Here is a 26,313-nt window from a genome sequence, read left to right on the forward strand (position 1 = left end):
TATTGCTCTGTCTGCATCAAGGTTCAGTTTTTGTTTCATCTCGCATGCAGGGTCTACAGTATGTCATTGACTGTGAATATGCAGTCAAAATTTGGCTATCATAATGCTACACCTTAACTATGGCTCATGAGTCAAGAATTTCTTGCTTTTTTCACTATGCAGTTCATGAATTGGTGTAAGATGCATGGGGCACAGTTTTCTGACAAAGTGGGTATAGTACACTTCATTGATGAGTCAATGGGTACGATTTCAAACAGTACTGTGAGAGGAGTGCAAGCTTTACAGGATATTGAGCAGGGAGAGTCGATCTGCATCTTACCGGTAACCTGTTACTTTGCACGCCAATTATGATCGACCTATGATGTTATTCTGCCTTTCTGTTAATTTTTTGTCTTTAGTTAGCATTATGAAAAGGGAAAAACACAAGTACATGTTCGAGCAAGATATTTGCAGCAACTGTTCTAATTCTCAATTCTTCTGGTGTGTTTCATGTACATGATGTAGGATCCAGAAATTATTGCTCTTGACTTTTGTTTCAGCTTCTTTCTTTTCTGAATACACCCATATTCTCCTTTGAACTACAAAATACATGGATGCAGAGTGGCCATCTTTTGCTCAAGATGGGAACAACACATGGACCTTGTTGACATGTGAGATTTCTGGTGATCTTTAGTTGAGAGCTCATGAGAGTTTGGGAGAGATCATGGTGACTTGGGGCTTAGGTTTACTACTAAACAAAGTCCCGAATAATGTTAAATGTAAGGGCAAGAAGGGAGCAGAAAACCACTAATGCACTAAGTTGATGAAGCTGAGCACAATAAGGTAGCACACCAACAATTCAAATAGAGAGAGCTACATCTGAAGAAAGATTATGGAGGAAGGCATCTACATTGAGGTTCAGCATACTCTGGAACATAGTTCTCTCCATACATGAAAGGAAAGTAAACGTTTGATGGCGAATGTTTTGGGATTTGACGTTTTACATATCATTTGTCCTGGAAAATCATGTATGCATTGTTTCTAGAGCCTATCCCATAGAAAATGAGGCAAGACTGGCATGGATGAAGCATAACGTGCCACAAACAGCCATGAAACATGCATCAACTAGTCATCTCAAAGTTCGTTCAATTTTGTGCTGCTTGTGCACTTGTGAAGAAAGGCTTAGGTCATATATTTGCAATGCATAAGAACTTTTCCTATACGGCAAAATTTCCATGAATGAAGCAAAAACTGCCAAAAACAACCACAAACCTACGTCAACTAAAGTTTGGTCAATGGTCAAATTTGTGAGGCATATGGTCAAGGTTGGTGAGAGCAACTAAGGACACCGTATTGGAGAAAAATTTGGGCTGATTTAAGAGCAATGTACTTGGAAATAATTGGCATTGAGAGAGTGGTGGTTTCTAATACCAAGTCATTTGTAATACCAACCCTAAATCCATCCACTCGCTTAAGTCGGTTTACATATTGTCTAGGATGTCTAAGGGATGTGGTGTCAAAAAAATCTTTCTTTGCTATATTTCTTGTCTACGTCTAGAAGGGAGCCCTTGTATAATACTTATACTATGAGAATGTGTTGCAGAAAGGGATGTGAATACTGAGTGAATAGACTGAGAGAAATGCAAAAGGAACAAAGTGACAAAAGACTGAGTGATACAAGGTTGCAACAGTCACCTCTAACAAGCATCTCGAAGCGTTAGTGTAAGTGCCAGGTAGGAAGATGAGACAAAATAATAACAAGGGCTAGCACAATGATTGGATGATGAAAATGGAGTGAGGGGACATGCTATAAATAGCCAATTGATGCCACAACTGGCATATTAGTTGTTCATGCCCAAAATATGACCTTGGTAAGCCTATCTACTGTTAGTATATTCACCTGCTAGAAATGAAATACAAGTATTAGATCTCCACCTTAAGTATGTAGGGCTGATAAAATGCCAAATAAACAAAGTGTCAGAGCCCAAAATGTCCTCGTTTGGTTTAGAGTGAGGCTCACAAGGAGAAGATGACCATATATAGCACACTTGACAGCTAATACTGCTTCGCATATCTTGACACAAGCAGAAGCCAAAGAAGATGGAATGGACTTGAGGATGGTAGGAGTGTCACCGCCAATGAAGTCCCTTGATGACGAGCATGAACTAAGGAGTAATAACAATCTGCTCACCTCTTCGGTGACTTTGCAATCTCTTGTACGAGAACCTCATATGAGAGGCTCCACGAGAACCTTGTATGAGAACCAAGGAGCTTGGTGACAATCCTTCTGTTGATCCACAATATGGACACTATCACAATGTCAACAATATAAATAACAATCCTTGCAGTCATGGCAGTGTTAATGTCGGTCTTTTTGGACTTGGGCGTCACTTTGAGGGTCCTTGTGGTCTTGATTCACTCGTTCTTGCGTATCCTACTAGTCCACCAGCTATATCCTCCAAGAATATTGCAAAAAACAAGAAAATGTTACTGTTGATGGTCCCATGCAAGGATGTTGACAACAATTACAGCTCACGTCCGGTTGAAGGTTTCAAAATCTCAAGTTGACTAAATGAGCAAAAGATGTTAAAGACTTTGTGCCCCTTTCTCACAAAATTGATCCTGCTTATTATAGCATTGACTCATTAAATTTTACCTTTGCCTTCAATCAAAAGACCAATATGTAAAACACAATGTCCAGACAATGGCTGGAAACTCTTCCTCTAACATGGTTCCTATGGAGACACAATTGCTTCCATTATCGATCACTACTTACATAACATATTCAAGTCCAATTTGCAAGATGACATCTCGCAAGTTCTGGCCATAAAAATGCATGTGTCACCATAAGGCCTAGCAAAGAGGCATTTGCATGAGACCATCCATCACAAAAGATAGTGCATCTATATTTCTTCCATGCCTCCTTCAGTGGCTCTAATTCATATATGCAATGGCCACCCCCAAAGATTGTTGATATACGTATTGAGAAAAATATTGGTCCTGTTGTCCCAAAGGATTCCCCTATGCTTCATGAGAATCCTAAAGAGCAAGGCACTTCTTAGCCTTCAACTAAGGCCAGATCATCAAATGACAGTGAAACTCCAGCTTCTCTTGATCATCAACATTCAAGTCTTTCTACTATTCCTAACTATGGGGAATCTTCAACTCTTCCAGATGCTCTTGGCCATGGTGAACCTTCAGCTATCCTAGTGGGGAGCCTTCCAAAGCAGCTCCAATGAAGATATGTTGGCCTTGTGTTATGAACCTTTGGAAGCACCCAAAACATTGGGCTGAGGCAAAGGAGTCCTCATTGCACATGAGTGAGACACTAAAGCTGAAATGGAGACACTTGCAGTTGATGCAACTCTACTTCTCTTTGATGGTCTTGTTGTACCTATGCTGCCCTCTTGTTGACTTATTCTTTTTTCACATGAGTAGAAAGACCAGAAAGACCTAGCCAGTGTTTTCTCCATGGATGAAGAGACAGCTTGACATCTCTTATTGGCAAACTCAGACAAGGAATTCTCCCTCCTTTACACATGAGCCAACTGGTCTTTTAGTGGTCTTTGACCCTAGTTATCCTCCATGTTTTCACCAAGCCACAATAAATGCACTTCCACTTCTTGGATCCTCCAAACCCCCTCATAGGAGTCTAGAAGAGTAACATGGGGCCTTAGGTCAGGGGCGTTGGTAATTGGTTGGGTTGCAGCTTGCCCAGACATCAAATAAACAAGACATAAAGCTTAAATAGTGCACAATAGCTGTGCACATGGTTGGCAACTACGCTACACTTGAAATTTTTGCATAAATTCAGATCTGAAAGTAGGAAATGAACATGCTGAAAATTTTAGGGCTGAAGCTTACCTTACAAAGTTCATGCTGAGATCACTTCTTAGGTAAGCTTCATCCCTGAACTTATCAGCAGATGAACATGCTGAGAAGTTCAAGGATGAAGCTTACAAATGAGCACAGCAAGCAAGCATGCAGCAGATGAAGCAAAGGCAAAAGCCAAATCACGACTCAAGTGGGTTCATTTGCTGCCCCAAAAAACTCAATTGCTCAAAACATGTTTCCAAGAAATAGAAATGGTCCGAAATCTCCATTCCAGTTTAGGGGCCCCTAAACATTGCCTCTGGAAATTATGCTTCTGAAAGCATATTCTTGAGCTTCTCCTCTCTCCCTCTCGCCCTTTGCTTGGTGACCAGCATCTATGAGATCAACTTCTCTCCCTTATGCAGGGAGTCCCACCACCCTTGTTGAGTACCAAGGACCTATGAGACTAGCAAGCTATTATTATGGGGGGATTCGGTTACGAGGGTAGCCACAAGTGATTGGAATGCTAGTGCATCTAGCACTCCAACAAGTGACCAAAGTGCCTCAATTATTGAAGGTCTAAGAGACGGGGCTTTGAGTACATTCATTTCTTCTACCACTAGTTGTGGTGGCTTGTGCAAAGGTATTGGTGAGTCTAGCATTGACATGTAAAGAAATACTTGTCTACAGATAACAATGCCAATAGGACAAAGCACAGACTGGTAAAGAACTCAGAGACAATCAACATTGAAGAAGATAATGAATAAATGAATATACAATGCTCAGTGCAGCAAACACACCATGCTAAGGTGAAATGGCGACCCTCCAACTCTTGTGTCTCTAGGACTGGGGGTAGAGAGTGCGAGCTAGAGAGTGTGTCGTACTTTGACGGATCTAGAAATGCAGTAGACAGCCTTCGTAAATGTCTGGCAACTCCAAAGACAACTCAAGTGTGGCCCGTGGATCAGGCATACTAGAGAAGGAATCGCAAAATGCAGCCCGATTTGATGATACGGTAGTCTACAAGTGGCCACAAACTGCAAAAAGCGGGCTGATGTGACACATGACAGCACGGGTGGCTGCTCGAATAGCAAAACACAGATCAGCTGTCCACCTGGCAGGTAGGTGATAGCAGACAAGTTTTGAACAACAACAACAAATGATGGACATGCAATAATGCAGATTGAATTAGGTTGCCAGCTAACTAATCCGTTTCATACCTCCCATTTCAAAAATCCTTGGCAACTATGATTAAGAGCTAATTAAGTTATAATGCATTTTTTAGGCCAACATCCCCTCTCAAGTACAAAACTGGAGCCGCCAAGGGTTTGTCAAGATAGCTCAAGCCCAAATTTTTTTTTACATCGAGGCATCTCACCCCAAAGCAACTAGGGCATGAGGCAAAGGTTGCATGTTGGTTGCCGAAGGAGGTACCAAGACTAGAGAGGTGATGGTTATCTTACCAAGGGATCCCAAGTGATCACCCTAGAGAAGACAATAGTTTTAGTCCGATTGAATAATTTATCCCTAGAAGTGATTTGATCCAACACATCACAAAATAGACAAGCTATCTTGACTACCCATAGAGATCGATGATGAAGCAAGCTATGGGAGATATGTGGTAATGAAAGAAGGGAGATTACTTGGGAGATTGCCATGAGAGTTGTTGCGAATATGGTGGATCCAGAACTGACCACTCTTTGATTGAAGAGGGATAAATGCGCATAGATGCATGTTTACAAGAACGCAATGCCAATGCATGTGGTAATGCAAAGGGCAATGCAAAATGTTATATGAAGGTGCTACTTGGATACTGCCCTTGCAAGGGAATTATTTGCATGTACAAGCACCCTTTTATAATGATGGTCATCTTGATAGATGCACATGATGATACAATGTACAAAAAATAATAATGCTAATGAAGCAATCTGTAATCAAAATCCTACCATCAAGAGAATAAGGCTATCCCCTCTCAAAGTGGAAGGAAAAGCCGAAGGAAATCCCCTCTTCCCATCAATCTAAAGTAGAAGGGAAGGGAGCATCAACATCGGTCCGTGGTAGCTAGTACTAGAGAATTGGTCTGTTGATTGGGTTTATCAGGATGTGTGGCAATAGCACTCTGGTTGTTGCAAAAGATGAGATTCGGTGTTGCACATGGGAAATGAAGTGCCACTAGTAACCTCCTCAAGTAAATAGTTTGTATAGTGCCATTGAAGAATGTTAAATACTCTGCCTTAGCGGTGGAAGTAACGATCGTCTTCTACTTACAACTTGGCCTTGATGTTCGAGTTGTATCTAAAGAGAAGATATACCCACCATGGAAATACACAATGTCGGATCTTCTATCTAGTCAGAATCAATATAACCCCGCAAATCCAAACCATGACTATAAGTGAGTCCATAAGAATAGGTGCATTGAACATGTCTCAACACATGCAAGCAAGGAGTCCAATGTGACATTTTAGGTGCATATAAATATTGACTAAGCAAAGACACTAAGTAAGCTAAATCTAGCCTAGTGTAAATCAACTAGAGTAGTTTGTCTACAACACATATAGGTGTCTACTCATCGAAGGACTATTGACCATGGGAATCCTTAGCTAGTATGGCAGTGGAATCTAGAGGCATGGCCATAGAACATGTCTAATCAGTGTAAAATTGTTCAACAAGTTGAAGTGCATACTTTTGTTGAGAGATAAAAATGGAGTCCCCAGATCTAACTACCTCCATCCCCAAAAATAGGATATCTGATTGAGGTCAGTCATCTCAAGTGTAGAATTAAGTGGGGCTTTAATATTTGCGACTATAGCAAAATTTTAGCTTGTAATAAGTAAATCATCTACATGCTGTAAGTTATAGCTATCCCCCTTTGAAGTAGATCTTACATATAGCTTCAGGTCATAAGAGATAGAACAAAAACCATGAGTTCCTTCTTCGGCCCATAAAGAGATTTCTGCAAATGAAAGACCTTATCTTTACAATCCATTCTATGAAACCGTGATTGCAGTGCTTGCTTTAGCCCATAAAGAGATTTCCGAAAATGAATTATTTTATCTTTACAATCCACAAGAGAAAATTTAGGAGACTGCTCCACATAGACTTTTTCTTCCACATAACTATTCAGAAAGGTACTTTTGACGTCCATATGATAGATCAGCGAATTGTGGTGAGCGTCTAGTGCGATTAACAGGCGAAATGATGTCAACCATGCTGTGGGTATGAAGGTCTCCTCACAATCTATGCCATGCTTCTGTCGAAAGCCTTGTATGTATCCAAAGTTCCATTAACTTTCATTTTGGTCCCAAAAATCCACTTAGTCCCAATGACTTCTTATAGCCTCGACAATTCACTAATGTGAGGAGGTGAGAATCGGAGCTCAACTAAGAGTACACAGTTGATAATGGAGAGTGAGAGAGTGAAGACACAACACGACTTCCAATGCAATTACCAAGAGTAATGAAAGTACAAAGTATAACCTTTAAACCTGAGGATTGTTAATGTGCATTCACACCCGTAAGGTGTAAAACATAACGAGTGACCGAATTGTGTAACATAAGTACATAGAATAGAAGATAATGTAATTGGGGGAAGAAACCTCTCATAAGGAGACTAAAAAGTATCCTAGTTGTTGGGTATTTGACTCACGCACGCCTCACTTGCGCCTACGCTCATATGGGAGTGTCAGTGATCAGTAGGACACTGGGGCACTTTTTACTCTCGGTAGGAGTGGTTTTTTCCCCCAAACTTATGGTCTTATTGTCGTATGTACTTATGTGCTTATGTTACACACATTTAGGCACTTAGTGTGTGTCGGGTGTGAACACCCCCTACAACCCTAAGGTTTAAGGGTTGTACTTTGTACTTTCTGGTTACACTCATTCAGTCTATTCTCTTGGGTGTCGTGCTTCAACCTTGTCTCTCACTCTCACATTGTCTACTGAATCCCAGCTGTACCTCGATCCTTCCATCTCACATTTGGTATCAGAGCACAGCTCTGAGCTTAGCTCCTGCCTGCACTGTGCAGTCCTGACCGCACCCAAGCCACCTCTGCTCTGCGTCTGCCCCAAGTCGTCAGTCTTCAGTATGCCAGTGCTGTTCGCCAACAGTCGCCAGCGTCAGAGAGCCGCTCGCCTGCTGAGCGTGCCCCTGCCCCCGTTAGTCTGCTAGCGTTATAGCGCGCAGCTCGAGATTACAGCGTGCTGCTCCACCCGCCAAGTCAGAGCCACCCGCCAGTGCAGCTCCACCCGTGCGCTGCTCGTCAGCGCTGTCCTCGTCAGCTCAGGCGCCGCCGAAGTCGACTGTCATCCTGTTCGTCAGCACTGACGCCTGTTGCACATCAGCCGAGGAAAAAAAAAAACGTCTCGACTGTTCGCCCACGCGACTTCCGTCAGACCACCGTCAGCAGACCAGCGCACGCCGCCTGTAGTCCTGTTCGCCCAACGCCATCACATCTGCCCAAACGGCCGCCCGCCTGCCCAGTCCACGTCAGACCTGCCACTCTGCTCGTCCGCCCTGACCACGTCAGGTGTGTTTTTCTTAAATTTTTTTTTTTAAATTTTAGTCCAGAATCAATTTTTGGCAGAGGAGGTTCATACGCAGCAGGGACCGCAGACACAACACAGGTGTGGGATAAATTTGATGCAAATTTCTGGACTGGATCATCAGAAATTTTGGGGCTTTTGTGTATTTTGGGGACAGTTGCATATGAACTGCTGGTACAGTCACATAAAAACTGTTTTGACAGAAATTTTGGCAAAAATTTTGGGGATTTTGATATAACAGTGTTGCAGTGCACTGTTTGCACCTTGGGAAGCGTGCATTAAAAGACAGTTTTTTGGCAGAGTACGCCCTTGCACATTAATTGCAGAAGCGTGTTTGCTGCAATTTCTGGAAATTTGCAGATTTCCAGTCCATACTGCTTTGACATTGCTCATTTTATCTTTGGAAATTTGTCATCATGGCAAATCAGGGAGGCGATGTCTTTACGTATGTATCCAAGGAAGACAGATTGGACGGAAACAACTATTCGCTTTGGTCATTCGTGATGAAGAATGCATTAGTGGCCAAGAATTTATGGGATTATGTCAGTGGAGAGGAAACTCGACCGGGAGTCGTAGCTCTCGTTACTCCTCCTCCCCATGGCGCACGTGGACAACGGGGACCTCAGCCCGATCCACCTCAGCCACTTCCTCCAAGAATTGCAGCTCAAAAAGCTTGGGATACACGTGATGCACAGGCCTTGTTGCTGATTGCTCTGGCAGTTCAGCCGTCCATCATACCTCATATCCGTTTGGCATCTTCTTCACGAGATGCATGGTTGACTTTGGAGCATATGTTTGCAGGAAAGAATGAGACTCGAATCTCTTTCTTGAAGAAAGAGTTGGAAACTCTGAAGATGCATGAGGGTGATTCTATGTATGATCACTTAAATAAGATTCAGGACTTGAGGGAGCAGCTCATGAATGTAGATGAATATTTTTCGGATGTACAGTTGATATCCACCACCTTGAATTCCTAACCTCCTTCGTACTTGTCTTTTCATACTGCATTGAACCTCACCATGAGGATTGCTAAGTACCCACTCACTTTTATTCAGCTGGTTAGTTTGCTTCTAGAGGAGGAGCAAACAAGGAAAAATAGTGGTGTGGATGCTATAGTCTCTGAGCAGGCTTTTGTGGCAAGACAGAAAGGCAAAAACAGCAAGGTGAAAAATGCTCCACAGAGTTCTGGCACTTCGGGCACATCACAGAATCAGACAAAAGGGGGGACGCAAGCTAAAAAAGGAAAATGTCATTATTGTAAGAAGCCTAGCCACTATATCACTGGGTGCAGGAAGCGCATTGCCAAAGAGAAGGAGTCAGGAATGTCTGTTTCTACTACTCCTTCCACTGCTAGTGAGTGCGCGTCCTTTGTTGTGGACAGGGACTATTGTTTTTACACTTGCAGTTATGACATCTCTTGGGCCGATAGAGCACTTAGCTCTACAGAGGATGCTGACACTTGGTTCTTTGACAATGGTGCTTCTAGACATATTACATCTCGCAGAGATTTGTTTGCTTTAGTCAGTGCACCTCCCGTTGGGAAATCAGTACAGTGTGTCAATAATGCATCATACCTTGTTCGTGGTATTGGGGAGATTCAACTCACAGCCATTGATGGCTCTATTCTCCGCCTGCAGGATGCTTTGTTCGTGCCTGGAATCAAGAAGAATTTGCTTTCTATTTATTCTTTGGCATGTTGTGGTTTGCAGGTCACATTTGATGATGACCGTTGCATGGTTAGAGATAAAGAACGCATGACTTTGGTCTTGACAGGATCTTTGTGTCATGGTTTATATGAGTTGGATGCTCTTTCAGTAGATTAGTCGGCATACTTGACATCCACTCTTACTCCTGCTATGATACAGGCGGAGTTATGGCATGCTTGTTTCGGGCATGTAAACTTTGGCAGCTTGATGCTTTTGCAGCGTACTCAGATGCTCGATAGCTTACCTCTCTTGGAGAGACCTCCTGAGCACTTATGCAAGGGATGCATTTTGGGGAAAATGCATCGGTTCTCATTTCCTCGTGATGTTGCTTTCAGAGCAACAACCAGATTGCAGTTGGTGCATTCAGATATTTGTGGGCCTATGCAGACCATGTCATTGGGCGGTTGTTATTATTTTGTGACATTCATTGATGACTTTACACGTTTTTGTTGGGTCTACTGTTTGAAAAAGAAGTCAGAAGTGTATGATGCATTTTTGGCTTTTAGTGCACTTGTTGAAAATCAATCTGGATGCAAGATTAAGACTCTCTGTTCGGACTGAGGGGGGGAATACATGTCCTCTATGCTGAATTCCTTTTTGCAGCAGAAGGGCATAGTCCATCAGTATACTACAGCCTATACTCCACAGCAGAATGGGGTAGCAGAGAGGAAGAATCAGTCACTCATGGAGATGGCCAGATGTATGCTGAAGGCAAAGAGCTTGCCTCATAGTTTTTGGATGGAAGCAGTCATGTGTGCTTGCCATATTTTGAACAGATGCCCTACCAAAGCCTTGAAGACCATCACACCTTTTGAGGCTTGGAACAGCCATAAACGTTCTGTCGGTCACTTTCCCACCTTTGGGTGTCTTGCCTAAGCCCATATTTCACAGGTACTTAGAAAAAAATTGGACAACAAGGCTGTTAAGTGCATTTTTATGGGATATAGCAATGAGAGCAAAGGCTACAGACTCTATGATCCCGTTACAAATAAGGTTTTTGTCAGCAGGGATGTTGTTTTTGATGAAAAATCAGAATTATCCTTGGCTGGTTTGGACACATATCAGGCTGCCCGTGATGTTTTTGAAGGGCTGCTGCCCATCACTTTTGGTGATTCAGCTGGAGCTCCTATTGAAAATGAACCTAATGTTCAGCTAGCTGCTCCTATTGAAAGTGCAGAAATTCAGCCATTGGCTGATCGAAATATTCAGCATCATGCTGAAACTGAAATTCAGCAAGAGCTTGTACACAGTCAGGATGCTAGACAGTTACCTAGATGGTATTTGCAGACTATGCAAGATAGTCCTTTGGATGCACCCACGGCTGGTCGTACTAGAAGGCAAACTCGTTTGCATGATTCAGCACATACCATGGAGTTTATTATGGCAGCAAGTACTTTTGATAATGAAGAGCTTGAATGTTATGAGGATGCACAACACAGTGTGCATTGGATGGCAGCTATGCAAGCTGAATTAGATTCTATTACTAAGAATCAAACTTGGGATTTGGTGTCCTTGCCATTTGGGAAGAAAGCCATTGGAACGAAATGGGTCTACAAATTGAAAAGAAAAGCAGATGGATCCATTGATAAATACAAGGCACGGCTTGTAGCTAAAGGCTACCCACAGAAAAATGGCATTGATTATGAGGAGACATTTGCTCCTACTTCCCGTATGACGACCATCAGGTCTATGATTGCTTTGGCTGCACATTATGGTTGGACAGTGCATCAACTCGATATCAAGACTGCATTTTTACATGGGGAACTTCAAGAGGAAGTTTATGTACAGCAGCCCATTGGTTTTGCAGTTGAAGGCTCAGAACATTTGGTATGCAAGCTCAAAAAGGCACTATATGGTTTGAAACAAGCTCTTAGAGCTTGGTATGCAAAAATAGATGCTTTCTTACTTGGTCAGGGGTTTCTAAACAGCTCATTTGAGTCTACTCTTTACGTATGTAAAGAAGGGGGATCTATGCTGATTATATGTCTTTATGTTGATGACCTTTTGCTCACTGGAACACATGCTGATCAGATTTCAGCATTCAAACAAAATTTGCAGCAAACTTTTGACATGTCTGACTTGGGAGTTTTGCATTACTACTTGGGCATCGAGTTCATACATAATGCTCGAGGTATTGGGCTATCACAGCCAAGGGATATTGGGCAGCTTCTTGAGAAGTTTGGCTTACAGGATTGCAAGCTAGTTTGTACTCCCATGGAACCTGGACTGAAACTGTCATTACATGATGACAGTGATTTGTTTGATATACATACATATGCTCCTGCAGTTGGATGTCTTATCTATCTCTGCAATAGTAGGCCGGACATACAGTTTACAGTTTCAGCTTTGAGCAGGTATATGCATCAGCCACGTATATCACATTGGCAAGCTGTCAAGCGTGTTTTTCGCTACTTGTAGGGTACTCGTTCTCTTGGGTTGCTTTATGCCAAGGGGGGACCACTGCAGTTACATGCTTACAGTGATTCTGATTGGGCTGGTGATTATGATGCACGTCACTCCACTAGTGGCAACTGTTTCTTTCTTGGCTCTTCTTGCATTTCTTGGCTTAGCAAGAAACAATCCACTGTTGCCACATCGTCATGTGAAGCTGAATACAAGGCAGCTTTCACTACCATAGTTGAATGCGTATAGCTTAGACGCTTGCTAGCTGATTTGGATGTATCTGTTACGGAGCCTACTCCTTTGTTCACTGACAGTCAGAGTGCCATTGCAGTGGCACGGAACCCAGTGTTTCATGCTCGCACGAAACACATTGAGATCCATTATCACTTTTTCAGAGAGAGGCTACATGCAGGTGATATCAGCCTTGTCTATTGTCCTACCACCAGTAATGTGGCAGACATCTTCACCAAAGCTCTTCCTCGTGACAAATTTGAAGCATTTCGCGATGCTTTAAATTTGATATCCTTTGGTGGCGGATGATCCTTGTACTCTTGATCACTCTTCACTCTAGGGGGGTTTGTTGGGTATTTGACTCACGCACGCCTCACTTGCGCCTACGCTCATATGAGAGTGTCGATGATCAGTAGGACACTGGGGCTCTTTTTACTCTCGGTAGGAGAGGTTTTTTCCCCCAGACTTATGGTCTTATTGTCGTATGTACTTATGTGCTTATGTTACACACATTTGGGCACTTAGTGTGTGTCGGGTGTGAACACCCCCTACAACCCTAAGGTTTAAGGGTTGTACTTTGTACTTTTTGGTTACACTCATTCAGTCTATTCTCTTGGGTGTCGTGCTTCAACTCTGTCTCTCACTCTCACACTATCTACTGAATCCCAGCTGTACCTCAATCCTTCCGTCTCACACTAGTGTGCTACTGTGGATCACCAACATTCTTCTATATATAGGCGTGAGTCAAACTCAACAAAACCCCCTGGAGTGAAAAGTGATCAGTATCCAAGGATCATCCATCAAAGGAGATCAAATTTAAAGCATTGTGAAATACTTCAAATTTATCGCGAGGAAGAGCTTTGGTAAAGATATCTACCACATTGTTGGTGGTAGGACAATAGACAAGGCTGATATCTCTTGCATATAGCCTCTCTCCAATAAATTGATAGTGAATCTCTATGTGCTTTGTGCGTGCATGAAACATTAGGTTCATGCCACTGCATTGGCACTTTAAATGTCAGTAAACCATACAAAGCCTTTTTCAGATTGCATACCAAGTGTTTGGATCCCTCAACTGCAAAACCAATGGGCTGCTATACATACACTTCTTCTTGAAGTTTCCCATGTAAAAATGCAGTTTTAATATCAAGCTGGTGCACAATTCAACCATGATGGGCAGCCAAACCAACCATACACCGAATGGTGGTCATACGAGATGTAAGAGAAAATGTCTTCTCATAATCAATGCCCTTCTTTTGCGCGTAGCCTTTTGCCACAAGCCTGGCTTTATATTTGTCAATGGATCAATGTGCATTCCTTTTTAGCTTATAGATCCACTTTGTATCAATGGCTTTCCTCCCAACAGGCAAAGACACTAAATCCCATGTTTGATTCTTTATGATGGAATCAAAGCTTGCATTGTTGCTATCCAATGCACAGTATGTTGTGAATCCTGAAAACATTCAGGCTCCTCATCATCAAGTGTGTGCTGCCATAACAAACTCCATTGTATTAGCATGATTATACAGACGGGTTGTCTTCTAGAACGACAAGCAATAGGGGCATCCAAATGACTTTCATAGTTTGCAAGTACCATCTAGGTATTTGCCTAGCTTCCTGATTATGTATAAGTTCTTACTAAACCTCAAATTCAGCATCTTGTTGAATATTCAGATCAGCCATAGGCTTAATTTGTGCATTGCTCAATAGAGCAGCTGGCTGAACATTTTGTTCATTAACTGAAACCCCAGTTGTATCACCAAAAGAAATAGGCAGCAGCCTTTCAAACACATCAATTGCAGCCTGATATGTATCAAAACCGGCAAGGAATAATTTTGATTTTTGATCAAAAATCACATCCTACTAACAAAGACTATCTTAAAAAGAGGATCATATAGTCTATATCCTTTGCTCTCACTGCTGTACTCTACAAAGATGCATTTGACAGCCTTGTTGTTCAACTTCTTTCTTAATATTTTGGGAATATGAGCATATGCAAGACACCTAAAAGTACAAAAGTAGTCAATTGAAGGTTTCTGGCAGTTCCAAGCCTCAAAAGGCGTGACATTTTTTAATGCCTTGGTAGGGCACCTGTTTAAAACATGACAAGCACACATTACTACTTCCAGTCAAAAATCTTGTTGCAAACTCTTAGCTTTCAACATGCATCTAGCCATCTTCATGAGTGATCGATTTTTCCTTTCAGCATGCATCTAGCCATCTCCATGATGTGGAGTATATGCAGTAGTATATTGATGGACAATGCCTTTTTGCTTCAACAAATTATTTAACAAGGAAGATAGGCATTCCCCCCCTCGGTTGGAACGGAGAGACTTAATCTTGCAGCTAGATTGATTTTCAGCAAGTGCATCAAAAGCCAAAAATGCATCATACACATCTGACCTTTTCACCAATGAGTAGACCCAACAAAAACGAGTAAAGTCATCAATTAAGGTGACGAAATAATAACATCCACCCAATGACTTTGTCTACATAGATCCACATATATTTGAATGCACAATCTGTAGTCTAGTTGTTGCCTTAAAAGCAACATCATGAGGAAACGAGAATCGATGCATTTTTGCCAAAATGCATCCCTCACAAATATGTTAGCAGTCATGTTTGTCATGCCTTGTCATCTCCTGCTTGTGAGCCTCATTCTGAGTCAGATGAGGACATTAGGAGCTCTGACATGTCTGTCATGTGTTATGATGGGGGAGGCTAGTCACTCTCGACTGGCTGTCTTAGGATGTGTATTTCTTTTTGGCCTCTTTTAGTGGGCAGCCACTGGCTGTCCGGCCACTTTTGGGTCACTGTTGTGGGGCGCCCATTTTAGGGCATTTTTAGGGTTTGCGCCCATTTTAGGGTTAGGGTTAGGGTTTGTCCTTTGCCTATTTATAGGCAGCCCCCCTCCCCACTTGATCACTTGTCTTCTTGCAGATTCTGACACTCCTTCTCCCCCGTGGTGGTGCTGCCATCATCATCAGCCTGATCTGGTGCCCTCACTGACGCTGTGGGCTGCATGTAGGGACTGATCAGTCTCCTTCTGCCTTCCCGTTTGTATTCAGCATTCATTTCAGTCAGTGCAGATTTCTCTTCCTTATTTTCTGCTTTCTCTCTCTCTCCCTCCGTGTTCGTATTCCCTCTTCCGCAGCGCACTCTCACATGGTATCAGAGCTGAGATTTACGTGGGAGAACATCCACAACTTTGCATTTGCTGGTCAAGACGTCTCCAACGGCTGAGACGTCACCTTCTGCACCATCTTCTTGATCAAGGCGGCTTGTTTTGGTGTCACATCTTTGCGTTTGCTGCTGGCATCATCCCCAACAGCCAAGGCGGCCCTTCCAGGAGGTCCCAAATATTTGTGTTTGCTGCTGGCGCCTTCTCCAGTGGCTGCCACGTCATCAACAACCTCTTCCTGCTTGCGTTTTCAGCCAGGCGGCCTCCTCAACAGCTAGGCGACATCTTCCTTACCTGCGTTTTGAGGTAGGAGGCTGTTTTTCTGTGGTGATTGCATCGTTAGCATTTGCGTTTGACATCATCCTTGCGTTCTGTGCAAGGCGACCAGCTCAGGAGCTTCTGGTATTTGTGTTTCGGCATTGGCAACCTTCCCTTGTTGTATTTTGGTGTTTGCAGATATCGAAGATGTCTTCTCATCAGTTTACGGGCTTTGATGACTCAGATGACGAGCTTTTGTCTCGACACCCATCTGAACGGAGGCGTGATTTCTATCACGAGGACCGTCGTCCAGAGTCTATTCCTCTTTCCCGTCCCCCTTCTATTCATGTATCTCGGCGAGCCCCTTCCAGTGGGCCGAAGATGCAGCCTTTGGTACCCCCTGTACAGGTACTCGTACTTCCTCAGCTGCCCAAAGAGGACCGGTTGGATGGCTCCAACTTTTCTCTATGGTCCTGCAAGGTGGAGTGTATCTTGGACTTCTTCGATCTTTGGGAGCTTGTTTCTGTTTCTATTCCCCGGCCTCAGGTGGATCCCGCAGATGGGACATCTATGGATTGTGGAGCCTTATGGGATCGGCTCAATTCTAGAGCCAGATCTTTCCTCTTTCTGAGTTTGCAGGATTCTGTCCTTGTTCATGTTCACAGGTTGAAGACTGCAGCAGACGTGTGGAGAAAGCTCTCGTCTCTCTACCATCAGAAGACGTTTGCCCACCGGATATCTCTCGAAAAGAAGTTGCAGATGCTCGCTATTGATGATAGTCCTTCCATGAAGGACCACATCAACAGATTACAGGATATGAGGGATGAGCTTGCATCCCTCGGTCGGACAATATCTTCTGAAGACATGGCTATGATTCTTTTGACTCAGCTGCCATCGCCTCGGTTTGATGTCTTCTACACCAGCCTTCTTACATCGAGGACCCGTGAGAAGCTTCTATGGGAGGAGCTATCCCCGCTTATCTTGGAGCATGACGAGCGACTCAGAGAGATCAGTGCTAGTGGATCCGACTCCACTAGAGCCTTTGTTGCAGGTTCGGGAGGATAGAAGAATAATAAGAAGTGAAAGACTAAGAAGAAGGATAGTTCTTCAGGCTCTAACACAGATTCAGAGAGCCCGAAGTGCCCACACTGTGGGAAAGGGACACATCCCGAGGAGAAATGCTGGCAGAAGTACCCTCACCTTCGTCCGGGAGCGAAGGGTGGATCTACATCGGAGCCTCAGTGTTCCTTCATATCCATGCTTTGGAGTAGCATTCATTTTCCGTGGCTGCAGTGTCTTCTGCGCAGCCTTGGTTAGTGGACAGTGGTGCTTCGAGTCATATGATTCCCCGAGGTGATTTGTTACAGGATCTCCGTCCATCAGCGGGTTCAGTCACTGTTGGTGACATTTTATCGGTGCCTATTAGTGGTGTTGGCACATTGCCTTTGTTTACCGACCGACCTTCAAGCTCCTTTTCACAGGCCCTACATGTTCCGGATTTGGGCCTTCCCCTCCTCTCAGTTTATGGCCTTACGAGGCTTGGCACACGAGTGATCTTCATGGAGCATGCCGTTGTTATTGAGGATTCTTCTACAAGAGCTGTCTTATCTACAGGTTGGCAGGAGAGCGGGCTTTACAGGCTCCATTCCCCTTCTTTGATGCAGGGTTCTCCGCAACAGTCTATTGCTACACCCGTTCCCGCTTGTGCACCTTCTATTCCGCAGGTTCCTTCCCATCCCCCACCTTCTCCTCCGGTGGTTCCCTCGTACCCCCCATCCCTTTCAGAGGGGGACGATCTCGGTGATATTGCTGTGGATTCCCTGGCCCCTAGTGTTTTAGAGGGGGATTCCCAGGATCGTGAGGAGCTCCTTCAGTGGCAGTCTACATCGACGGACTTCATCGACATTGGCATTCCTCTTGCCACCCCAGGATCTATTTCCTCTTCGGCCTTCAGCCACATCCAGGATCTGAGAGGGGGTGTTAGCAGTCATGTTTGTCATGCCTTGTCATCTCCTGCCTGTGAGCCTCAGTCTGAGTCAGATGAGGACATTAGGAGCTCTGACATGTCTGTCATGTGTTATGATGGGGGAGGCTAGTCACTCTCGACTGGCTGTCTTAGGATGTGTATTTCTTTTTGGCCTCTTTTAGTGGGCAGCCACTGGCTGTCCGGCCACTTTTGGGTCACTGTTGTAGAGCGCCCATTTTAGGGCATTTTTAGGGTTTGCGCCCATTTTAGGGTTAGGGTTAGGGTTTGTCCTTTGCCTATTTATAGGCAGCCCCCCTCCCCACTTGATCACTTGTCTTCTTGCAGATTCCGACACTCCTCCCCCGTGGTGGTGCTGCCATCATCATCAGCCTAATCTGGTGCCCTCACTGACGCTGTGGGCTGCGTGCAGGGACTGATCAGTCTCCTTTTGCCTTCCCGTTTGTATTCAGCATTCATTTCAGTTAGTGCAGATTTCTCTTCCTTATTTTCTGCTTTCTCTCTCTCTCCCTCCGTGTTCGTATTCCCTCTTCCGCAGCGCACTCTCACAAAATATTCTTAGTGGAAAGAGATGCGTGTCTCATTTTTTCCAACAAACATTTGCTCAAGTGCAAGCCATGCTTCTCGTGAAGAAGCATTGAACTGTATATGCAGAATTATAAACCGCTGAACTGCCAAGGCAATCAGACCACGTCCTCTTGTGGGGGGTGTTGCAGGAGCCACAACTCCAAGACAAACTTCCTCACCACTAACATAATCCCAAAGATTTTTCGCAATTAGCACGTTCTTCATCATAAAAGACCATAGAAAATAATTATTGCCGTTCAATCTATCCTCCTCCGATACATATGTGAATACATCGTTCTGTCCTTGATTGGCCATGGTAAATGTCACTGTTTTAAAGAACACAAAAGCAAGAAATAAAGCTGGAACAACCTGGAAATCTGCACCTTTCCAGAAATTACAGCATGCACCACGCTGTAATAGACAAATCTGTCCCACAATTTGTCAAATTTGTCCAATGTACACATTGTCCAATGCACAAACAGTGCTCAGCAACACAACCAATGCAAAAGCCCCAAAATCTTGCTGTCCAAAATGCAGAATTTTGAGTCTATTTCAAACTGAACCTGTAGTACATGTGCCAATATGTGCTCAAAATCCAAAAGCCCCAAATTTTTTTACCCGCTTCCCAAGAAATTTCTGCAGTGTGTCCAAGACATATCCAGAACAAAAATGGGCTGCCCGAGCAAAAGCCCTTTGCTGCAATTCATATTTTTTGAAAAAAAAAAGAATATGTGTCTCTATTACCTCTAATGCTTGCTGTGAGAGCCGAAAGGCCTAGAAAAGTTGACAAAGAGGCAATTAGAAGCAATGGCGGTGCTTAGGTATTGTTGGTGGTTGTTGGGCTGCGCCACTGAACCAGGGCAGAGTTGGCAAGTGCTGGTGCAGTGGGCCACTGGAGGTGGACCTGCTAGAGCAAAGATGGAGCTGGTAGAGCAGGCGTTGTAGGTGGCGAGGCCTACAAGCAAAGTAGATGCAGACGACTCCTGCACTGGCGGACTAGCAGGTGGGGGAGTTGTGTAGTTAGATGTTGGTGACAAGGTGTGGCGAAGATGCTGGAAGGCGCCTGGTGTTGGACTGGTGGAAGCATTCGTGGCGGGAGCAGCAATGGTTGATGGTGCTACAGATCTCAGCGGTCAGAAGTTGACTGGCGGGATGATGCCGGCATGGTGGTGACAAGTGAAGCTGGAGTTGACCCATAACTCTGATACCAAATGTGAGGAGGTGAGCATCAAAGCTCGGCTAAGAGTACACAATTGGCATTGGAGAATAAGAGAGAGAAGACACAACACGACTCTCAATGCAATTACCAAGAGTATAATGAAAGTAGAAAGTACAACCCTTAAACCTTAGTGTTGTTAATGTGCATTCATACCCGAAAGGTATAAAACACAATAAGTGACCAAACTATGTAACATAAGCACATAAAATAGAAGATAATGTAACTGGGGGAAAAAACCTCTCATAAGGAGAGTAGAAAGTGCCCAACGTCCTGCTCTGGATCACCGACACTCCTCTATGAGTGTAGGTGTGAGTCAAACCCAACAACCAAGGTCAAGGATTCGTACCGGTCAATGTTCTCAAGTTCCTTTTCCATGGCCTCATGCGACGCTGGATGCTTTGGAGCCTCCTGCCACCAACTCTCTAGCTTAGAATATGCTATGTAAGTCACCAAAAAGATAGGCACAAATGGCACTATATGTGCAAGCCAGGTAGATCTTCTCAAGCCCTTCGGAATGGAGGTCTGGGAGTAGAAGCCTTTGTAGGTGGGTCAAGAGCAGGTAGATGACCTAGCTCAAACAACACTATCTGTGATGAAGTAGGCTAGCTTGAAGGTCAGTGCAACGGACTACACTATATCTCTCTCGTCAAGAACTACATCTCTCCACGTAAGCACCTTGTTCCTTGGAGGATCAAACAAGCAATAGGCTTTTATCTCAAAGGAGTATCCTATAAAAATCAAGAGATCAGCTTAATGATCTAGCTTTCTTACCTTATCGTTAGGCATGTGCATGTAGCCATGACAGCCAAAGACTTTGAAGTGGAATATAAGAGGCGCAGTACCAAAGAATGCCTTGAAGGGGGTTTTCGAAGGGACCGCTGTAGTCAAATACCGGTTGAGGATGTATATGGATGTTAACAACTTCAATCCAAAGGTGCTCTAGGAGCTCTACTACAAGCATCCATAGAGCATGCCATGTTTATCATTGTCCCATTCCTATGCTCTACGACTTTATTCCGAGAGAAAGAGTTGGTAGAGGTGAGCTAATGAGATGTCGAGCTTGAATAAAGAACTCAAAAACTTGTGGAAGGTAGACTCAACATTGCTATCACTGCGCATGCTTTTGATATGCTGAGTGGTTTGATTTTGTACAAGACACACTCATGGAGAGATGTATGTGAAGTCATTAGATTTATGCTTTAAGATATATGCCCACACATGGTTGTCACGTCCGATGGCATCCAATTAGTACAGTCCGATGCTAGTACAGTACTAATCAGACTAATAAATCTTGGACCTACGTCCGATGAAAGAAAAAATACATATGATTTTAAGTCTATGCTTAATGTTTGGACTTAAAAGTTAAAACATTAACATAGAGATTCAAGTCAAAAGTGCAAAAGAGAGTTGAAACAAGACTCGAGAGTGTACTATGTAGCATGAATAATAAAACCAAGAACTTTATTATGAGCCAGATATGCAATCTCATACAAAAAGTGTACAACAAATGGATTGAGATAAAAGCCATCATCCATGGCTCAATCCGAATCAAGATACATGATTACTCTAGGTGCTCATATCACTTTCAACATCGAAGGTGGAAGCATCGTCGTCACCGCTTGAGGAGTCATCACCCTCCTTAACAAAATCACCCTCACTAATGACATTGCTCTCATCATCATACTCGGGCTCTCTAAGCTCTAGGTAAGAGGCAGTGATAGGTATGTCCTTCTGGGCCGAACTAGAAGCATCACGGGCAGCCGATGTAGATGCCAAAGTGGAAGTTTCACAGTCTATCTTCTCAAGCTTCAAGTAAAGCTCCCTAAAGATTTGCTGCTCCTCCAAGTCTCTCTCACAAGTCACACTTTTAAGTGTACTAGCGGAGCTCTTAAGTGAATCTACATTTATCTATACATTTAAAGAATGAAAAACTTAGATTAAACAAATGAAACTTTTTTAAATATATTTCATAATCTATGAATAAAGTTATGAACTAAAAAGTATAAAAATTAGATATACGATACTTATCTTGCTATAGACATCTCATATATATTGCGTAGCATGCATAAATTGGAGTGACAATAAATTACTCACTCTAATTGTCGTGTGCTAAGCTTGTCACGAATTTTGGTGTGTACGAGGAAATAGGCCAAACCAATTCCTCTCCTCTCACATGCACCTGACGAACAATCCTAAACCATGTGAAGAAAAAGTAAGTTTAAAACTTAAACTTGCAAGTTGTAAATTGTAGCTAGAATTAAATGAAAAAATAGAAGAGATTTTCAAACAGGTGCAAGAATGCGTAAGGCCACTCTTTGGAGATGAGGCAATTGGTAGCCAAATAACTCCCACAAAAAAATGAGCTTCACCAAACGATTCCCGCTTCCAACAAATGGTAGATGCGAAAGTGGTGTCCCTTTGATCGTTATAATTAATGAGCTCCTGGAGGAAGATACCATGGTGCTCTTCCGCCAAAGCCTTTGGAAGAAAGGCATCATGATTGGCAAGGACATTGGCATCCATGAAGAGAGAGAGTTTTTTGAAGGCGGGATGCAAGAGTGCCGCAAACCCATGTATGGGTAGCTTCATCCACTCCCATATTTTCTTTGTAAAAAAGAGAATGTCATCTCTTTTAGGGGTGATATCCAAGATATCACTACAGTAGGTATAAGATGATAGAGATTTAGAGGGAGATTTAGAGGTGAAATTTGAAAAGAAAGAGTATGAGAGTCGAGACAATATGAAATATAGATTCTAAAACTAAAAAGAAGCATGAATCATTTGAAAAATAAAAAAATAAAAAAATACCATGAAGGAGAGGCCTCCCCATCCAAGATGGTTGATGATTGTATCTTCTCCATCGCATCCGCCATAAGATGATAGAGGAGACCAGTAGTACCTCCCACCATGTCCGTCATGCAAAGCACCTTGTAGATGGGAGTGACAGCAATGATAATGCCTCTCACATCCATCCAAAATTCCTCCTTTAAGCAAAGCCTTTGAATGGCCTTTACTTCCACTTGGCTTAATGTGAACTCCCCTTCAAGCCATTCCTTAAACTCATCTGACACAACCGTTTTTTGTAGCTTGTTGCGAACGTCATAGAGACGCTCGAGGAGAAGCCACATGGCCGCAAACCGAGTCTTCGAGGGCGTCTTCAACTCCAACTCCAAGTATGAGCGATAAATTGCAAGAACTTGGACCTTGGAGTTGACAAAGCCAACGATTGTGCAAGCATCGTTGACAATCTTAGCCACCCACTCCAACTTGCCTATATCTTCCATAAGAAGATCTAGACAATGTGTAGTGTATGGTATCCATACTATGGAAGGAAACGCGGCCTCAAGTTTCCGCCCCATAGATGTACAATTTGAGGTGTTGTCCATGACAACTTGCACCACATTTTGTGGCCCAACCTACAAGATTATACATGATGAAATTAGAATAAATTTGGGAGGTTAAAAGAAGAGATTACAAAATAATGGATTTAGAAGCATCACCTCAATGATGGCTTGCCGTATGTGCCGATACATGAACGAGCCCGCGGTTCTCCTTCCCCTTGTGCCCGCATCCACCGCCCGTAGGAAGTATGTGCCAAGTGGGCAAGAGACAAGGATATTGATGATCCCTCTTTTTTTGCGGTCACTCCATCCATCGGATAGGATAGAGCATCCATACTTCGCCCAACCAGCACACACGGGCTCAAAGGACTTATCAATCCTCTCTCTCCTCATCGAGTTTCTTGGTATGCATGTCATTGTACATGACACCGTACCATCCCTTGCATGGACCAATAGCGGCAATGGCTTTCACCATCAGCTTCCATCGATCCACTTTGAGAATATGGAAAGAGAGATTGCACTCAATTATGATGCATGCAATCTCTATTTCCGCTTGCCTTTATATTCTTCTTGAGAAAGGAGAGAGGTCCAAAAACTTGCCCTGTTGCTTGGGCAAGAGTGGCTTGTCTCTTGGGCATAGGTGCACCACTCAAATGACTTTTTCTAGATGGGATAGAAGAAGCCCCTCCAACGGAGGAAGCCGAGGCAATTGGAGAGGGATTGTCTTCCACATCCGAGACCTCATGATCAGGAGACATCACCTCCTCACTTGCCCTTGAAAGGCCTCATGATTGGGAGAGATCACCTCCTCACTTGGAGAGGGATCGTCTTCCGCATCCGAGACCTCATGATCGGGAGAGATCACCTCCTCACTTGCCCTTGAAAGGCCTTTGCGTCGCTTCAATGGCAAGTATTTCCGACAACAATCTTCATAGACATCGTCGGAAATACCGAGGCATGGTGTGGCCTCCCCTCCTAATTTGCAAAGGTGGATGAGAAGGCAAGTGACGGATGAGATTTGGAGCTTTGGGCAATACTTGCAAGGCCGCTTGCAAGTGTTGGATTTCTCCTTCACTCATTCGAAGTAGGCACAATGCAAGCGAAAGGCCTCATGGAGAGGGGGTGCCATTGATGGTGTATAGAGAGCCTAGAGGGTCACTGGTGGAGGGTGAGATGATTGAAGAAAGGAGTGGAAAGAGTAGAGAGCTTGAAAGAGTAGAGAGCTTGAGGGAGTAGAGAGAGGCTATAGCTTGATGGAGGAGGTTGGAAGGGTTGAGAGGTTAAGGGAGGACTCGAGGAGAGAGCTTGAGAGAGTAGGGAAGGATGGAGAGCTTGAAAGGAGTAGGAGGGGTGGAGAACTTGAAAGGATGAATGAGATGGTGGGGGAGGGGAGATTTTATAGAAAGGGAGAGTGCTTTGCGGGAGAGAGAGAGAGAGAGAGAGATGATTTGAGAGAGAGTTCATACGTAGCGATGGCGGATCTGGCTCCCCCGTGACCTGGCCATGCGTTTCCTGCCCTGTGCGCTGTGGGAGATCTCTCCCCAGACCAGTGCAGAGTTTGTTCTGCTCCGACGTCACCAGCAAGTCTTGGCCTCGACATCTCGCCTAGCCGACCTGTTGAGCCTACTGGTGTGCAATCTGCCGTCCTGGGTCGCCTTGCTCTGAGAGAGAGAGAGAGAGAGAGAGAGAGAGAGAGAGAGAGAGAGAGAGAGACAGACAGACAGACCGACAAACTGTGACCGGTCGTGTGATCCTACCTCGCGTGCTGCCTAACACCTTCCGTCACCAGCACAAGGTCTGTTCTGCCCTGCTCGGGCCCTGCCCTCGCCCACCTGTGAACAACCACTTGTCCAGCGAACTGGTTTCCCTAGCTAACCAGAGCGGGGTCTCATTTCGTCCTGCCTGTCCCATCGATTCGTCTCCTGTCCCAGCCTGACGTTTGTCTTTTGCCTATACGAGCGTGTTCTGTCCCAGCACCTGGTAATCAGGGTTGGCCTGACCTAATCTGACATCCCTGCTCTGCGCCTGACAGGAGGGTGTGACGACCTGCCCTAAGCCGGGCAGGTGGCTCTGCTTGCTTCTGAACAGTCCATCCGCTTCTGTACCGGCGCCCAGTTGCGGCCTGCGTGTCTCTGCCCCCCGCGATTTTTTCACTCGGCTTCTGTCCGACATACGTGCTGATACAATATGGCTGGCCTGGATCTGGCTTTCATAGACCAAACGGTGGCAGCTCTTGGTCCGGATTCAGACAACGAGGAACGAGAGGACATGGTTCCGTGCACAGAGGAGATGCCCCTTGCTCCTGACCTCCAGCCAACGGGCAAACGCACCAAGCATACTTCGGCAGGGATAATGGATCATCAGGATCGTTCCTATGCTCAGGTTGCTTCTGATTCTGTGGACTCCCAGGAGGTTGATTGGGAGCACCTGTTGGAGTTTGCTAACACTTTGCTGGGCGATTATGTTCAACATAATCAAGAAGTCTTTTCGGACTCTGCAACGGAAGATGTTCTGGAAGCCACTGTGGATCTGAAACATGTCTTGCGTTCCTTTTCAATGTTCTATGAACGTGCTGTGATACTTTTTTTCATTGGTAGGATCTCGCTGCTTTCCCGTATTCGCCAGTGGCTGCACAGTCTGCTACAAGAGGAATGTGTTGAAGAGATTTTTGTTGGCCCCTGGGGTTTTTTTGAGGTGCTGTTGAAATCAGAGACACACCGTGCTGCTCTTCTGTCTAAACTGCCATTGTTCGTTGATCGTTGTCTGGTCCATATGGTGCCATGGCGCCCCATGGCAGATTTTCAGCGTCTGCTGCAACGTGAATGCCCTGTGTGGGTTGAAGTGGAAAACTGTCGGCTGTTTATTGGCCACTGCTAAAAGACGCCATGGCTGCTGTGGGCACTGTTTTGGTCCCCCCAAGCCTAAGGGCCATGAATCGCAACCGCTTGTGTATGTTATGGGACACTGCTCGAAAAAGGCCTGCTTGGTTACGCATTAACTGCTCTGGTATGCATCCTTTACATTTTGGTTTGAAATGGGGCAACTTTGCAGGACATTGCTTTTCATGTGGACAATTGGGGCATTTTATGG

The 26,313-nt window shown here is 44.3% G+C and overlaps 2 protein-coding genes and 1 pseudogene across 4 annotated transcripts in view; 1 reads left to right on the plus strand and 2 right to left on the minus strand.

The window, feature by feature from the left end:
• LOC148035492 (uncharacterized) overlaps window positions 1–26,313 on the plus strand; it is a 161,288-nt gene that overhangs the window by 125,767 nt on the left and 9,208 nt on the right. For all 3 annotated transcript variants that reach the window (XM_087677452.1, XM_087677451.1, XM_087677453.1), the window contains one exon: window positions 163–321. In XM_087677452.1, coding sequence (XP_087533578.1) covers window positions 163–321 — 159 coding nt within the window. The remainder of the gene's footprint in view (window positions 1–162; window positions 322–26,313) is intronic.
• On the minus strand, window positions 21,449–23,241 carry LOC148035494 (uncharacterized). Its single transcript, XM_087678789.1, has 3 exons — window positions 22,691–23,241; window positions 22,062–22,074; window positions 21,449–21,790 (listed from the first exon to the last, which is right to left on the minus strand). The coding sequence occupies exons 1-3, from the start codon at window positions 23,239–23,241 to the stop codon at window positions 21,449–21,451; spliced, it is 906 nt and encodes a 301-aa protein (XP_087534915.1).
• LOC148035495 (uncharacterized) lies at window positions 23,341–23,981 on the minus strand (annotated as a pseudogene).

This window comes from Lygodium microphyllum, chromosome 5 (genome assembly GCF_053477565.2).
Source record: "Lygodium microphyllum isolate KBCC chromosome 5, Lygodium_microphyllum_v1.1.10, whole genome shotgun sequence".
Taxonomy (NCBI): domain Eukaryota; kingdom Viridiplantae; phylum Streptophyta; class Polypodiopsida; order Schizaeales; family Lygodiaceae; genus Lygodium; species Lygodium microphyllum.

What these genes read in the sequence shown, in the direction of transcription:
- LOC148035494 (XM_087678789.1), bottom strand. Translation starts at nt 23,241, where the DNA reads ATGGGGCGGAAACTTGAGGCCGCGTTTCCTTCCATAGTATGGATACCA.